Source organism: Melospiza georgiana, chromosome 13 (assembly GCF_028018845.1).
Source record: "Melospiza georgiana isolate bMelGeo1 chromosome 13, bMelGeo1.pri, whole genome shotgun sequence".
Taxonomy (NCBI): domain Eukaryota; kingdom Metazoa; phylum Chordata; class Aves; order Passeriformes; family Passerellidae; genus Melospiza; species Melospiza georgiana.
The window spans coordinates 2,624,495-2,642,395 of NC_080442.1; the positions used below are offsets into that span (position 1 = coordinate 2,624,495).

Consider the following 17,901-nt stretch of genomic DNA (forward strand, 5'->3'; position numbering starts at 1 on the left):
TACAAGGACTGCCTGTCATCACAACCCAACCCAGCAGCAGCTGCAGCATTATGAGAAAGGAAAGGAGGGTGGCAAAGACTGAGGTGAGGACAGCCAGGGTTGCATCACCTTCCCAGGACAGAGTGGCATTCTTGTACCACCTGGATTTCTGCTCAAATTTGAGAAGTGGCACAAATTTATGAATCCAATCCCACCATTTTAAGTAAATTCCATGTTCTCTAACCACTGAAATGGACTTGTAATGATGTGAGAACATTCAGCTCTCCTTCAGTAGGGTGCCAGTGCCTCTCTCAAAGGGGAGGAATTCAGAAGAAGAAGGACATTCTATTCTTGATGGCACTCAGAGAGCACATGGTGAACAAAACCAGGCAGAAGAAGTCACTTTTCTTCCCCTAGGAAAAAAAAGGAACTGTGTGTATCTAATTTTTGTTGTGGCCATTTGGCATTAAAGCCATTAAAAATGAGCCTTCATAATATCCTTGAGGGATATTTAATTTTGTATGGAAGGGAAATGCACTGAGATGCAAGGACTGATTTAATGGGCCCATTTCAGGAGACAGATTTAGACTCCTCTTGACTTGTTCTGGGCTTCTCATTAACCTCAGAGCAGCCATAAAGACACACCTGGGTATCTGCAGCTCCAAGCAGTGGCTGTAGGAGCTGAGGGTGCTCCCATCACTCCCTTCCCCAGCACACACCTGCTCAGAGGGAAGCAGAGAGGCACTGCCTGCCTTTAGAGGGGTGTTGGGAAAATCAGACCTCCTAAGATGAGAGGAGGGATAGCACAAGAGTAGCTGGGAAAAGGATCAGTGCCCAGACATGCCCTGGAAGTGAAGACTTAGGCTTCACAAGCAAGTTAATTCTGGAGTGGGGATGGAGAAGGCTTTGCAGAAGAGGCGCAGATCTGTATCTCAAGTGTAGACCTGAGTTTCATTCAGTAGCTGCTTAAATGATCAGAAACTTCAAGGAGGGATTTAAAAATAAAAATATACATGAAATCTGTAAAAATCAATCAATTTTGAAGCAAATGTGCTTTTTTACCCCCTGAAAACAAGCAAGCATTTGGCAAAGTACCATCTCAAACTCCATCACTTCCAGGTTTTCCACATTCCAGGGTGCATGGAGCCACCACATGCTGTATGCAGTTCTGCACCCAAACCTGTCTTCCTTGAATGACTATTTCCTTGATATTGGCACATTCATTCATTTTTTTAAGCTTATCCCCTCATACACCCATCCCCAACAACTGCTGCCTTTGACACAGGGAAGTTGCTTTTCCTGCTGCTGTTTAGTCAGGAAAGGCGTTTAGATCCGATCACACGGCAGAGAAAGAAGGAAGAGAAGTTAAGATTGATAGATGAGATGGAAAAAATGTCAATACAGTCATTTTCAGGTACAGACAGTGCTCTCCCATCCCAGACCAAGGTAAAGGCAGGATCCTTACCGTGGGCTCCTCTCGTTGATGGTGTTGACTCCCTGCAGGTCCGAGAGCGGCGTCCGCGGGCTCTTCCGAGTGATACCTGAAGCAGCACATGAGGAAGACGTTTCCAGCTGGCTCATACCCAAGAGACAATTAGCAGAGCCATCCCCAGAGACAATTAGCAGAGCCATAGCTGAGGCCTGACTCTGCTGACGTGTCCTGGCACATGCCGGGCACAGCCGGGTGCCAGGGATGCCATCGCTCCCCAGTGCCACCTCCCTGCCAGAGTCATCACCCTCGTGAGGGACACTGCCTGCTCCAGCCTCCCATTCCTCTCCCACACACACAGGGGGTGTTCTGGGGACATGCTGTTCCACCTAGCAAAGAGGAGATGATGGGAGCAGCCACTCATGTTCTCCATGTCCAAGAGATTCCCAAGCTTTCCAATGGGTATGGGATAACCCAGCTGCATTGGCAAAACACCTGGACATGATTAGAATGCTTGGAAAAATGGTCATTTATTCCTTAGACACTTCTTCTCTCCCTCCCTCCAAATAGATGGACATGTGCAGCAAGTAGGAAATGCTATAAAACGTAGGAAATGCTATAAAGTTATAAATGCTATAAAGCATTTCCTACTTGCTGCACACGTCCATCTATTTGGAGGGAGGGAGGGAGAGAAGAAGTGTCCAAGGAATAAATGAATGCTTTAGAAATGAACTTTCTTTGGCTTCACAAGCAAGTTAATTCTGGAATGGGAATGGAGAAGGCTTTGCAGAAGAGGCACAGATCTGTATCTCAAGTGTAGACCTGAGTTTCATTCAGTAGCTGCTTAAATGGTCAGAAATGTCAAGGAAGGATTTAAAAATATACATAAAATCTGTAAAAATCAATCAATTTTGAAGCAAATGTGCTTTCCCCCTCAATTTTGAAGTAAATGTGCTTTTTGAATATGAAATATATTTCATTTATCCCTTTCCACTTCTTATACTATTATAGACACTTCTATACTATTTTATAAAGGCTTGATTGCCTATTGAGCCTATATCCTTTGATACCTAGAATAATTAATTTGTAATAAAATATAACTAATAAAACAATATATTAAATAAAGTATCTATTTTGTATTCAGCCAAGGAAGCTGCCACACACGGTTACTGTAGCAGCTGTTATCTGCCCTGAAGTGGAAATGTTTTGTAACCAAGCACTTAGGAAGACAGGAGAAAATTATTGTAGACAACAAAACACTTCAAGTCACCAAACCACAAAAACATAAAGATCTGATAATGTGGAGTTTGACATGAAAACAGCTGAGCAATTTTATAACTGTCTCAAATTCACTGCTGTGAGACAGGAAAAATCACAGCTCTCACCTCAGCATGGGAAAAATGTTTTATTCTACCCTGAGACATCTACAGTGGGAAAAAAAGGGGAGAAAAAAGCTTTCTAAAAAGAAAAAAATCTAAACTATGGTTTGTAGCAGGACAGAAGGAAGCAGTGGCATATCCCTTCCTCCCTATATTTATAATTCCACTATTTCATGCAGCCCAGGTGCTGAGTTAAAAGGTGTCCTGGTGATTTTTTTACTCTTAAAGATGAACACAAAGCAAATATACTGAGACCTGAGCCTGTCCTGCTGTTCTGACCCTGGAATTCCTGAGGAGAAGATGAATTCCTACCACAGACATCCCTTTAACAGGACATTCACCACCCTCCTTGCCCTGTTAAGGTGTGGTAACTGCTCATCTTGGAGCTGAACAGGAGAATCTGCTCATCTTGAATTGGGCAGGAGATCCCTGAAAAGGCTGATGGTCCACCTGGTTAAGTTTTTGCATCTAAAGGTTATCAAATATTCTGGAAATGTCAAGAAAAGAAAACTTGAGGGTGTGCTGTCCCAGGTCATCTTTGAACCCTGCCTGTGCTCAAGGGCAGGACCAACCAAATCACTCCTGCTGAGGAGGTTTGGCATCTCCAGCACTGGAGTTTTTGGAAAGCAAGGCAGGTAATTCATCTGAGTGCTTAACAATACCCAAGCTCAAAACTCTTTTCAATCCCTCTTTTTGCCATTTAAGCCATTTTTGGGTTAAATTTCTTGTACCTCTTTCAAGACTGGTATTTCTGTGTTCAAAGTCCTGATTTAGAGCACAGAAACCCAATTGTAAATAGGGAAAAATGGGAATAATCATGAATCTGCTTAAAATGTTGCATTAGCACTTTGTGTAGCTAGCTTTAGACTAAGAAAGCACCTAATGTCTAGCTAGATCTATTTTTTAAAAAGATTAAATTAATATATTTTAATATGCCTGGATACTCCCCCATTAAGGCCCAGAAGGCTTTTCCTGCTTAAATGAGTCCATGAAAAATGGGATTTCACTGGTATTTCCAAGATGTTTTTAATGCCTACCCTTCTTTTTGGAGAAAAATCTGCCTTCCTACACTTCTGTCAGGCTCAGACACAGCCTGGTCTGGTTTACACTTCAGGCAGAAAATTATTCTGATTTTTGAAGCATATTCCCTTTCCTTCAGCAGGAGTGTTTTGGAAAAATGGACTGATTGACCTAACAGGTGTTTATCTTGTTGAGAAGAGTTTTAGATAAGCCCTATCAACTCCCTATGGATGAATACCAACCAGCAGACCTCCAGTGTTGATTCAGAGGTGTCTAAACCCAGTGCCTTGCTCTGGAGGAACTGGTGGTATTAGGGAAGCTGTGGATGGTAAGGGAAGGGAGACCAGTTGGCTCCAGAAGCTGAATACCAAAGGACCTACAGGGAATCTCAATAAACTCATCAAACCCATTTGTTTTCTCTCTTTGTTCAGAGCTAACTGCACAGCTCAAAACAAGGGGATGACCTCGGTTCCTGTCTCAAGGATGATGTGGATGTGGGAAAAGCCAAGTCCCTGGGGCCAAGCCTGCCTGTGGGGCCCAAAACCTGATGGATTCTGAAGCAGAACATTCCACATTCTCCAAGCCCACTTCAGCTTGCCAAGGCTGGGAGCCTGGGGAAGCAGGAGCACACCCCATGGGGAGAGGGGAAGGATCTCTGAATGCAGAACAAGAATTACTTGTTTGCCTGGTCAGATGCCAATTCACAAACTGGCAATGTTCCTCTTAGACCCACTTGTTGGATTTATCCCAACAGATTCCAAATTGTGTGGACTCATCTATATTAGTGAGGTTTTGAGGTGTTGAGCTCAACAGTGAGCTCAGCTTCCTGCTTCCCATTAAATTAAAGCTCGAAGTATCTCTTGAGTTGTATGAATTTCTTTTTCCTCACCTAAGGAAATGCAAACTAAACCCCCCAAAATCTCTCATATTGCTGAGCCAACTTAAAAATTAAAGTTCAATTGATTCATTAATTGCAAGTAAAATTACTCTGCTGATAACTATCTTCCTTTTCAATAGTTTCTTAGTAGTATCAGTAAGATTGGCACAACACCTTTTAATAAAATCAAAAATCAAGTAAAATTTAGCATCACCCCTTTATGTTTTCTTATAGTAGTGTTGGGAACTTGCAGGGGGAAATAATGTAGTTAAATTAAGAACAAAAGCCTAAATTAAGACCTAAACCACCACTGTTTGCCCAACCCCCCATGGTGCAGGAAGCAGAGATATCTGACAGAAAACCATATTTATGAAAATTATGAAAACCATATTTATGAAACAGGAAAACCATATTTATGAAAAATTTAACATGCATCTACTGTACTTACCATGCTCAGATCTACAGAAAAAAAGGTGGTTTTCACTTACACCTAAATTTCAGTAAGTTTAAGCAAGTTGGGCTGCAGAGCAGCTCTATTTCTGTCAGCTTTAACAGGCAACATGAATGAAGAGAATAATGGTAGGAAAATAATATATCTAAACATGAGAGCACCAAATATCTATTTAAATATAAAAATAAAATAGAGTAGTGCAGGCAAGAGTGTCCATGTTGTCATGCAGGATGAGTTTATTACATGACAGAGGAGTGAAGACGAAGAAAAGGAGACCAAGTGCATCATTCCATAAAATAAGGTTGTCAATGCCTCTGTTTTAAGAAAAAGCCCTGAGAGACAATATTTTCACAAGCTAAAGGTATTTTTGAAGTCCAATGAAATCCAAATTAAGTTGAATTCCAGCTGTACCAGCTTTGTATCAGGAATATTCTTTATTAATGTCAGTGAGTAAATGGGAAAATTGCCCACAAAACAATTTTTGCAACATCTCAAGAGATATGGGTTTGCTTTTAATGTGACTTCCAACTGTGCCCAATCATTTCCCAAAAGGTTCAAAACTGCTCTGAGGCACCTGGTTTGATCATGGAGGGCTCCTCAGGCGTTGGTTTTTTATCCTTTCTACATGGAATGCACCTGGTTTCCATTTCTGGACGTGTGAGTGTGGTATCAGAGGGGAGGGTGAGTGGTGGAGCCTTACTGTACTTCTCCTCCTTGCACCTCTGCAGGATCTCTAAGCTCCTCTGATGAACTGGGTGGTGGAGAAAGCTAAAACTATCCACACTTTTCAAAACCGCACATGGCACTGCATCATCATGCCCTTGGGAAGCAAAATAAAAACAAACAAAAAAAATGGAGAGAAGAGAAAGATTTTATAAGCAGAAGTCAGGAGAGGGGAAGGAACAAGCCCAAAGGAGCTCGAGGGTCACAGGTTTTTATGCTTGACACAATTTAACTGTGGTTTCCTCCTCACTGTGGCATGAAAGCAATGGGCTGGACCACATCCCAGTCCTAATTAGAATCTTCATGAGACAGAGCATAAACACTTAATAATCACTCCAAAATTATTTGGGCAAAAAGAGGATTATTAGATAAATCTTTACTTTTATTAACTTATTTTTAAAATCCCTTCTGTGCCTCTGCCCAGTGTTACCAGCAAATCTCTGTCCAGCTGCTCCATGACACAGCCACCTGGAATTCTCATTGTGCATGCCAGTGCTACATTTTGCTCAGATTTTGGCAGTTCAAAGGAAAAAAATGTGAATTATTTGCATTAAGCACCATTTCCATATTCCCTGAGGGCAGAGAACACAGAGTCTGGAGTTTGGCAGGATAGGTTTGAGTTGGAAGAAGCCATCAATGTGTGATGGCCCAGCTGTGAGCGCAGGGTGGAGGAGAGGAGACACCAGTGACAATGTGCCAACACACAGATGTCTCTCTGTCATGGCTGGCCACGTCCAGGAGGTGCCACACTCCCAGTGAGGTGTGGGGAGGTCACCATGGAGTCACTTTGTGCCAGCATCTCTGGGAGCATTTCATATCAACACATCAAACCACGGGAAAGCACCGATCTGAATTTTCCACAGGAACACTGCCAAGACGTGTCCTCCTCACCTTAACACCAGTGAGACCTCAAACACCAAGCTTTTGGTTGCTGTCACCTTTATTTGGCAAATGCAGCCTTTTTCATTAATTATTTTGAGGACAATGGTTTTTTGGTGATGAGCTTCAGGAATAAATTTGCAGAAACCAGTGGGATTATTTTTAAGGAGAAATTACCAAGGAGCAACCCTTGTTGGCTAAATCCAACTGCAGAGCCCATCAAGGACAGGCACAGCCTCAAAACCACAAAACTTTCATCAGAGCAAGGATTTAGGTCCAGCAAAACCAACTTTGTATGAACAGCACCATTTTCTCCATTAAGTTTTTGCTATGAATTAGCGAATTTTGCATAATAAATGTGAATTGATGACAGCACAAAAAGTCAATCAGCCCATTTTCTCTCCTTAAAAGCTTGACAGTGTTCCTTTAATCCAAGTTCACAAACAAATGCAGTTCTAACACGCAGTTCTATTGGACCATTTCAGTCCTCATTCATAAACTTAGTAATAAAAAGAATTAAAAATCAAATTATTGAAGAGTTCCACCCTTCAGCTTAAGTGCAGCTCGCTTGATCCTGGCATCTTTCATTTGAGCAGCGTTGGCAGCACCCTAAGAAGCATCACTCAGGCAGAAACACAAAGGTACCAAAGAAAATTCACAGTGACACCACTTTGCTGCTCTTCACCTTCAAGTTAAAGAGGACAATCACACAATCACCAAAAGCTGCACTAGGAAGGTATCAGGAGCACAATAAAAGAAGAGTCCCCAAAGCCAGCAAGAAAAAAATGCTGATTATCCTTCCAGAAGCATCTGCTTGGCATGGAGGAGACAACCAAAAGGATGATGTGGAAAGGAAGCAGAGCAAAATTTTGCAGAGCTGCTTAGACACAAGCCAGGGATTTTTCTGGAAAAACCCTGTTGGGTATTGCAAGCATAAAAGCAAGAGAGATCCAGTTGGGGTTCAGACAAAGAATGCAAAGAGCCTTTAATTAAAATAAGCTAGTTTTGGATATTTTCCTGCTCCCTCACTTCACCTACCTGATGGATGGGGAAAGGACCTCAGAAACCAAGAACAGGCAGCACGTCTTGAAAAAGTATCTGTACAAATATTAAGTGCGTGCACGTGGATGACTGTGTGAGAGGCTTTTCTTACTCTACCATCATTTTGTTGGCAGCTCCATATGTGTGGGCAGGCAGATGCTCAAATCAGGCTAATTAAAGCCATCAAGGTTTGATAAAAAACAAAATAAACATCAAACATGTGCTGCCTTTGGTTCTTTGCTTCTATCTATCAAGATGGGAGAATTTTAGTGATACTTTGATAACTCATAAATGTTTTCTGCCATAGAGGCAAAGCATCAATTTGGGGTTTTCCTGTACTGTTTTGGAGAAGGGAAGGGAATTGCAGCACCTGGCAGTGGATGCATCATGTTACACCAGGCTGTCACACTGTCCTGACACTGGCTGAGCCTCCTGTCCATGTCTACCTCTTCCACAGCCACCTGCTCTGGTGACAGGATTTTGGAGGAGCAGGGGATGGGTGTAAGGTCACACCAGGACACAATAAAAACCCTGCTACTGATCTCACCTTGCTGAGTGTGACCTGGGCAAAGTCAGAATCCCAGAACAGTTTTGAGTTGGAAGGGACCTTAAAAATCATCCAGTCCCACCCCTTGCCCAGGGCAGGGACACCTTACACTGCAGGTTGCTCCAAGGCCTGTCCAGCCTGGATGGTCATGCTTGGACATGGTGGGCAGCTCTCCAAAGAGGGCAAGGACAGTGATCCCAGCTCTGCCACTGCTTGTAGGATAAGGTTTTCCCACAGATAAGGTGTACCTCAGTAGGGAATTTAGATTTAGGTAATCACCTCCTAGTAGTGTTGCCTGTACAATGGAGACTTTCTCATGACTTTATCCCAATTTGATGCACATAAAAATTTAGGGTATAAATTATCTGAGGATTGTTGGTAAGTTCAAGATAAGCCTTATCCAGCTTTCTGAGTGGTTTGTTTTTTCTTTGACTCAAAACCCAGAGGGAACAAAGCACAATCCCATCTGAATACAGGCTAAAGGACATGGGCAGATAATGGAGCAGCACCATGAGAAGGTTTAGAAATTCAGCCATCACCATGTATTAGTTAATTTTGGTATGGAAAGAAAAGATGATACAAGAATTGAGTCTCAGAATTGTCTCAAGACCTCCTGGTCTCATCCAGTTACATATATATCTATATCTATAATCATATCTATATATTGATACAGATATATATAGCAAGAGAGATATAAGCATTTACTGCTACAAACTCTGGCCTGAAAAGCAGGAGCAAGGAGATGAGCACAGCAGAGTGCAGGACCAGCTGCCAGAGACACAGAAAGCGAAGCAGGGCTTGAAATCAGCTCTTACTTCCTGAGATTGAATGATTTTTTTTAATATTCTGTATTATCTCATTTGAGTTTAGCCTGGGGTTTATGCAAGATGAAAATGCAAAGATGGATTTTGGAAGCCATCTCTTTGGAGTGGCCTTTCTCCCAAAGACAAACATCTCTGCCATCTCCCTCTTTGCTTACTCTGTCCAAAAATGCTGCCTTGATGTGCCAGACAGACCCAGGCTCATGAGAATCAGCTCTTCTCTTACACCACATTCAGGAGGTGTCAGAGGAAGAACCTCAAGACCGGAAAGTTGATTTTTTGCCTGCTGCTCTTCCTGGGATTTGCTCCCAAAAAAATTATTCTTTCTGCTAGATCGTTGCCTCCCTATGCTCCTTGTCCCAGGCTCCCTCACTCTCCATGATGCAAACCTCACTGATTACAAAGTAATTCATGGTGCAGCTCTGCCTTTAATTTTAACCCAGCTGACATTTTCCCTGCTGAGGCTCTAATTCCATCACGGATTTCAAGCCCTCTTGTGCCCAGAAATGAACAGTAATAGCTTGTACCCGTCTTTCCGAAATTGCTTTACGCCGAGAAATGGTCTAAAAGCACAGCCAGGTCTTGCCTGCCACAGCATGATGATGCACCATCACTTTCCTTTAATTTAATGCCCCTGTGATCCGTGGTTCTGGATGACTGCAAAGCCATGAATTTTCCTAGACAAGAGACATGCTCTCCTGCAGCTGAAAGGGTGAACAGCTTGGCAAATCACAGGAAGATTTATTGCCTTTTTTTGTTTCCAGATATAACTAACAGTTCAAGAATTATTACAAAAATAATTTGCTTTTTGCTGGATAATTTGTATGTCTCTGTTTGAATGACTTGTGTTTTTCTATCGATGCATCCTACAAAAATGAAAAATTAAAGCAGTAAAATGAAAATATTTCCTTATTATACGTTAAAATCCAAATGTATCTTTAAATGTGACTTCTGAAAAAAATCTAATGTTAATTCAATACATTTTCTAATAGGTTCAAAACCAGGTTCAATGAGTCAGGCTACTTAAAACGGGATAATAACACATTAGACCCAAATTGCTGGTGAAAAGCAGGCTCCAGGACAGGTGATGGGCACACATACCAGTTTTCTTGTCCACGTATCGTTTCCCAGCCTCCCTGAAGGCCACCATGGCCCTGAAGAAGGCCCTCAGGACGGCCCAGCGGAACACAGCCACGGGATCAATCCCGATCATGCCACAGATGAAGGCGTTCCTGCTGCTCCGCAGCAGCGCCACGATGTCCGGCCGCATGTGGTCCGTGTTCTTCTCCCGGAAATCCTAGGCAAGGAGGAGGAGGAGGAAAGAGGAAAATAAACAATACCCACATGATACTACAGGTAGGATCTTCTAGGGTATCTCTGGGCCAGCACAATTATTGAATCCTGTTTCTTTTTTCTCTCTTGCTCCCATATTAGATACCTGTTTATGATCATCATCTCTGATGCTCATCATGCATTTATTGCATCAGAAACACAATGAGAGATTTATAGCTGCAAATCTCAAGGCTATTTCTCACACCAGAATTCCTTCTGCTTGTAACTGGCATGAATAGAAATGGGGTCAACTTTGGAATAATTCATGTGGGATTCCAGACAGTACATGTAGCAGTGGGATGCGGAGACCTAAGCACACATAACCTGTATTACAAGCGGCTAGTGATGAGGAAAACACTGGGTTTTCTACACAAACCAGGCCCACAAAGGCCACCCAATTTCAACTCATTGTTGGGGTGTAGCACTGAAGTCACTGCACTCCTCTAAATTCTTCCCAAAATGCCCACGTGAAGGAGAACAGGAAGACCCTGTCCCTACTACTTTCCATTTCCCTCCTGACCCTCCCATCTTCTTGGGCCAAGTCCTCTCCAAAATATCTCTGTGGAGCCTCTGGGGCTTTCCTTCCCAATCCCAGATTTAGATGAAAGCAACTGCTGGGGAGCAGCTGGGTGACAGACCTTGACTCCGTACTTGACTTTGCCCGCGTAGTGTTTGATGATGAAAGCTGGCTCCATCACTGCTGGGAATTCAATGTAGGAGCTCCCTTCGTGCTGACGCTTGAATTTGTCCAGCAGCGTCTGGTTTGTGGCTTGAGGAAAACTGAGGGGAGAGAATTGAAAGGAAGAAGCTGCAAACCTAACAGGAAAACTTTTCCACTTCTTTCATGTCCATGAAAGGGAAAACAGAGACCTTCTGAGCTTCCACTTGTGTGTCTGCTTCAGCAGAGCCTCTTGGTAAGAGAAAGCCAACCCTCCATCCTCAAACCTCATGGAAATCTGCAGCATGGGGATGTATTTCACAACTTTACCCAATTTAAGTTGTTTTATCCCAGTACAATATCACTGGGAGAGCATCACTGCTGGTCTCTTGTCAATGAGACAAGAAGTGGGGGGAAACCCGCCAGGCAAATGGTGGGAGAAGACCTCGTGCCCCTGGCCATGTGGATCTGAGGTGACCACAGCAAAAACCATCTGGACTTTCCCTGCCTTTTACATGGAGGAAACTGGCACAAGCATCCAATGGGAGAACTGTTCTGCTCCCAAGTTGCCACACCAAGGCAGCCCCAGAAGCCACACGTTCTCCCAAGAACTTCTCCTGAGACAGATGGATGCAACCAAGGGTGAAAATCTGAGCCAAGTCCTTGATGCCCACGAAACCCTGTGGAAATGCAGCCCCTATGGACAATTTCCCTCACTTCACTCTGGTTCAATTTTTATCAGTAAAATTGATAAATCCAGATTATATCTCAATAACAGCACCTACACATCCTGCTTTAACTCATGCACTTGGGTTCAGCACCTTCACATCATCTCACCCCAAGAGACAGGGAAAGAAATTAAGAGAGAAGCAAAGGAAACCTTTTCCCTTCCCTTTAATGGAAGAAATTCTTGAAAGAAATTTTAATTATTATTTTTTAAGGCTTTTTGCTCAGCTGGCTGATTCTCCACTCTGTGTGCTGCCACCTCAAAAACAACACTAGAAACACCAATCAGCCCAGCGAGCTATTAGCACCTTTCTGGGAACTTGTTTTTTTTTTTTTCAGAAAACTGGAGGATAAACACATTTTAACTGAAAAACAAATCTCATTTCCAAAGCCAGCATTTTCCTACTCACTTGCTTTCCTCATCCAGCAGATGGAGCAGCCCTGTTGGCTTCTTGCTGATCAGGTTGATGCAGCTGGAGTTGTCGATGTAGTCAATGTGGTGCCAGCTAATTCCTTCTGCTCTATATTCCTCCTAACAAAAAAAAAAAAAACAACCCACAGATGACATAATGATGATTTGGTGCAAGCAAAAATAAAAGACAAAATCCAAAGAGTTTCGTGGAAACTGATGCACCATTTACCAAAACAGACATCTCTCCTGTAAATATTCCATCAGTGCTTTCTGTGATTCCAAAGAAAATGATAAAGAACCTCTGGAACAACCTGAAACAAAGTGAACCACAGAGCATTTCCCAATTTCAGATGCACCAAACATTTGTTTGGACATGGGGTGGCTGTGTGGGAGTCCAAGCCTGCCAAGGACATCCAGTGTGTGTGGACTCCCCCTTTCCTTTTCCTGGATTGCTTCTAAATCACAGCACAGTTTGGGCTGGAAGAGAAGAGACCTTAAAGCTCTTCTTGTTCCACCCCCTGCCATGGGCAGCAACAACTTCCACTATCCCAGCTTGCTCCATGCTCATCCAACCTCACCTTCAACACTTCCCGGGATGGGGCAGCCACAGCTTCCCTGGACAACCTGTGCCAAGGCCTCACCACTCTCACAGGTGTTGCTCTGATTTTTTAAGATTTTCTGAGCCTTCTGATGTTTACATTCTTGTAATGAACTTTCTCACACACTTTCTGTAAATAACTTATTGTTTTTGCATCCTTTTATGGAGGAAGAGAAATTGGATGGACTGTTGGTTTGACCAGTGTCATTGGTGAGGTGGCACTTTCACCCTCCAATCCACTGTCACTTTTGGAAATCTATAAATGTTGGAGCCAGAAAATAAACCTCCCTTTTTACCTTGAGAACAGCAGAGTGTCTAGGTTGTGTTGTTTCCTATAGTGACACACAGGGATCAATTTCTTCTCAATATCCCATACATCCCTGCCCTCTGGCAGTGGGAGCCATTCCCTGTGTGCTGTCCCTCCATCCCTTGTCCCCAGTCCCTCTCCAGCTCTCCTGGAGCCCCTTCAGGCCCTGCCAGGGGCTCTGAGGTTTCCCTGGAGCCTTCTCCTGTCCAGGTGAGCACCCCCAGCTCTCCCAGCCTGGCTCCAGAGCAGAGGGGCTGCACCCTCAGAGCATCTCCATGGCCTCCTCTGGGCTCTCTCCAGCAGCTCCACATCTCTCTGATGTTGGATGCCATGGCTGGAGGCAGCTCTGCAGGTGGGGTCTCACCTGCATGGGGCAGAAGGGCACATTCTCCTGCTTCCCACAGTTTGGGGTCTGGGGGGTTTTGGGGTTCCCAGTGCATGTGGAACATCCCACCCATCAAAGTGTCACACAGTTTGCATCAATTAATATTTAGTATTCAGTTACTGGAAAGAAATTGTGGTACAACACATTAATTACACAGAAAAAGCAGCAAACCTCCCTTTCCTGCCTCCCTGGGCTCTGCTATTCCATTTTTTAATGCCCATTTTAATGTCCCACTATCAATGGCCAGTGCTATATGAGCTAACAAAGAGACCTCCAGCTATACAAAGCCATAGCTCCAGCACCAGCAGAATCACCACCCTCTACAGTAAATGTGAGGATTTTCCCTAAAATTCAAGTTGAGACCAAAAAAGCTATTTATTTTCCACCAAAATAGTTCTAACCCTTGCTCTCCTATAAAGGTTATCTCCTCTGAGATATACTTGCGACTGGAATACTTCAAGAAGTCTTAGGCAGAAATTGTTTTAGTGCATCAAAATGAAAGTAGAGTTTAAAAATCATAATTTTCATCATAGGTTTGAGGAGTTGTGACTCACTGTCTAAACAGATATTGGACCATGCACCTTACTCCAAAGTCCTACTGACCCAGCTGCCTTTTTACTTCTCTATCACAGGACATTTTGATGGCAAAATTGAAGATAAAAAGGAAACAAGTTTCAAAATCCTAATAGGATGCATCTTTTAATAATAATCAGATTCATTATTACTGCTGCCTCTGCTTTTATTTTTAATATGAGCAAACAACTTTAAAAAAAGTATGTACATCCTCATCCAAAATTAACATGAACTCCACAGATATTCTTAGAAATAAAGAGTCTGAAGAGCTTTGAGACATTTCACAAGGAAATTTTTGCTAAAACAACCCCTAGAAGGTCTTGAATTCACTATTGGAGACATTGTATAATCTTACAACAGCTGTACAGACAAATACAGATGTGTGCTGCCTTAGAAGGAGTTTTTAATATCCCTAAAGCTTTTGGGATTCAAAATATACAACATCCCATTGGGGAAAAAACTCCTGAAAATAAGGGATGACTCTGTATCATGAATTTTGTTTACTGCTTTTACTTTTTAATCTTTTACCTTCAATTCTTGCTGAGCAAGAAGGACACAGCAGAACCTCCCAACAACATTCTCAAAGCCCTGCTGAATTACAGGCAATCAAAAAAATCACAGATTTGATTGAAACTCTTGGCATTTTGCAAGGCAGGGAAAAGCTCATATGCAGCAGTCACAGGCTGTGTATTTCAGAGCAGGCAAGAGCTGCTCCTGAGGGATTTCCCTGAGAGTCACTGGGAGTCAGCACCATCCATCAGCTGCCTGCTTCCAGCAGCCCTTAATGCAGTGCAGGGTCCATTAGGCCCAGCTTTGCCAGCTCAAGCCTGGTCAGGAGCATGCAGAGAGCAATAAAACCTTGGTGTGATGAGCCAAGAGCAGCATTATTGCAGTGGTGACAGGAGGGTGTTATCAGACTTATATATTTATTATCCTCACTCTTTGTTGAAGTACTTGTTGGGGGCTTTACATTTTTTTGTCCCCCAAAAACCCATAAATCATGTAGAGTTTTATGTCTGCACACATCTAAGCTGAGAAACCATTGCTCTGTTCTAGAAGGACTCTAGATATCCATAATTCCATGTGGGACATTCAGCAGCTGCACAGCAAATGTGCTGTGAAACTCCTCTGGCCACAATAAAAATTTATAATTCTGCTGACATCAGTGCAAAAGCACTAATCAGCAATGCCAGATATGGAGTTTTAAAAAAATAATCTAGTAAATGACCAAAAATTACCAGAGTTCAAGGTCTTTACTTCTCTGGGCTCATTTTCAGCTGTTCCATAGATCTGATGGTCAGGTCCCTCCTGGCATAATTTCCTTCAGCTGCAGGATTTTGGCTCATTCTCCCTCCTCTGCTCCTTTTTTTCCTCTGGGCTGGGTCAGAAATCCTCCCTCCCAGGCTCTGGGGTTCTTCCCTCCCTCCCATCCCCAACACAAACCTGTTCCTGCTCTGGCCAAATGAGAACAGGGACTCAAGTCCTCAACAAACAACCTTTTCCACAATAATTCAGAGATTTACTCTCATTTCAAGACAGGCAGCAGGAACTATTCCAAAGCTTAAATGGCAGTAAGTTCTCCTCATTCCTTTTTTCCTAACATTTTTCCAGTTCCTTGTTTGGTTGCCTTCAGGATCTGAGCTCAAGAGATACAACAATGGCTTTGGGATGCTCTGCTGTAATTTCTGGGGTATTTGCTCCTCTGCAGAACACCCTGCAGATTGTTCATAGAAAGACAGAAGCTATAGAATAAAATCACTGCTGTCTATAAAACTTAATTAAATTGCAGTTGTTAATATTCCATGTGATTCCTACATTTGTCTTCTAATGACCATCCTCCTGCAGAATTCAGGAGATATCCTGAAAAGCTACCTCCAAAATATTCCTTCATCTCTGAGCATGACCACAAAGCCATCCTTTGATGGATGCAGGGTCTTGGAGCACTGGAATATTAGGGAATTCCATTCAAACAACATGATGCTTTCATTTAACAAGACAAAAACAACATGAAACACTTTCATTCAAAGAGAAAGACCTCAAGCTGGAGGTTAATTAAAAATCAGCTTAAATTTATACCTTGATTTAAAACTAAGTTATGTTTAGGGGCACATTCAAATATCCTATTTCTGGAAGATCATCTTTACATCAGGAACCAAACTGCTGACATTACCACTATGCAAAAGTTTCTCGTGCAGTGAAGTCCACAGAGCCCCTTTTTTGGCATCCTTACTTGCAATAAAAATGTGAGATTTACTCCTCCCATCCCTGGACACCTGTCTGCTGGAAAGTGGAGCCATGCAAGTTCACTGGAGAGAAGAGCACTGAGCTCCCAGACTTGGCAAAAGAAATGGAGCAAAGAACTGAAAAAAGACATTGGGGTTTTTTTTTAGAGTCCAGCAGCTCCATATTTTCATTTAATTATCGGGTGAGATGCCACAGATTGTTCTCCAGGTGACCTCTATGGACTCCATGAGGGGATTGCTGCTTCCCAAGTGAGAATTCAGAAACAGCTTTGCTGCCCTAGGCATGGAGAGAGACATTGGCACTATGTCAGCATGGGGTCACTGAAGGGATCTGAGAATAACACAGTTTATGATGTTCAAATATATTAAAAAAATATATAAAATGGGCACGCAGACTTTGAAATGCACAGGGAATATAGGAGTAAATCTTTACTCTCACATAGTGTTAGCTGAGGCAAAGCAGCACGTAAAATCTGGGGTACCAAACAACCAGAATGGGGCAGAATATACAACATTTTAAAGTGGGAAAATTACTGAAACTCTAGGAAAGGGGGCACTCTTAAAGCTCTGTTAAAGGGAAGCTCTGCCTGCCTACACTGACCTAGAGCATGAACGCTGCCCATGGCACAGAATAATGAATTTAAAATTAAAACACACATGCTGAGCATAAGGAAAACCTTCCCAACTGGGCTGCAAGGCCTGATGGCAACCCTCCTGCCAGGAACAGAAATATCCTGTAATTTCATAGTTGGAGTTGTTGGGAACCAATTCCTGTTATCTCTACAGGAGCATTGGACCAGTTCTGTTATCAGGACTTTATTTCAGTGCTAAACCAAACCAAAACACTCTAATCCAGGGTGGAATTAAAGATTTCTTTATCCTGAGTGGGATAAAACACCCACAAGCCCAACAAAATCTTGGGAGATGCTGGAAAATGTCTTTACATATGATCATCAATTACTCTGTATCCAGCCACAGCCATCAGTAAATAAACCCAAATGCTAAAAATAAAAAGCGCAGTTAGGGGAGAAAAAGTTACACATGATTTTTAAAGTCACACTTGTGTAGACATGGTATCTGTGATAAATATGATATCTAAATAAAATATCTGAGCTCTCTTTGGAGTAACATGGTCCCTGGGTGCTGCTGCTCCCCAAAATCATGTGGCAAAGTTCAGAGATGGGGAGGGAGGCACAAGGGGCTTGAAAAGCTTCAAAGAGGAAATGCAGATTAAATGAAACAGGAGATGTGATTAAAATAAATTAAAACCATAATAAATTCCCCATCTGTCTAAAAGCACAAAACTCAGGGTTTAGGAAGTTCAAATCAAAAGGTAGTGAAAAGTCTCTCCTAAAGATAAAGGTTTTACTGTGATATGTGAAGTGTGTTGCCCTATCATGGGATATCAAAGATACAATTTTTCCCATGATTTAAAGAGTTCGGGAGGGCTTTGGGCATCCATCCACACATCCTGCAAGCCAAAAGCCCTGAAAATCCCTCAGTGTTTCAGTGCCCTGGAGG

The 17,901-nt window shown here is 42.7% G+C and overlaps 1 protein-coding gene across 7 annotated transcripts in view; it reads right to left on the reverse strand.

The window, feature by feature from the left end:
- MYO9A (myosin IXA) overlaps positions 1-17,901 on the reverse strand; it is a 174,538-nt gene that overhangs the window by 35,983 nt on the left and 120,654 nt on the right. For all 7 annotated transcript variants that reach the window (XM_058033014.1, XM_058033010.1, XM_058033015.1 and 4 more), the window contains 5 exons: positions 12,273-12,394; positions 11,117-11,258; positions 10,248-10,443; positions 5,836-5,955; positions 1,445-1,520 (listed from right to left, as the gene is read on the reverse strand). In XM_058033014.1, coding sequence (XP_057888997.1) covers positions 1,445-1,520; positions 5,836-5,955; positions 10,248-10,443; positions 11,117-11,258; positions 12,273-12,394 — 656 coding nt within the window. The remainder of the gene's footprint in view (positions 1-1,444; positions 1,521-5,835; positions 5,956-10,247; positions 10,444-11,116; positions 11,259-12,272; positions 12,395-17,901) is intronic.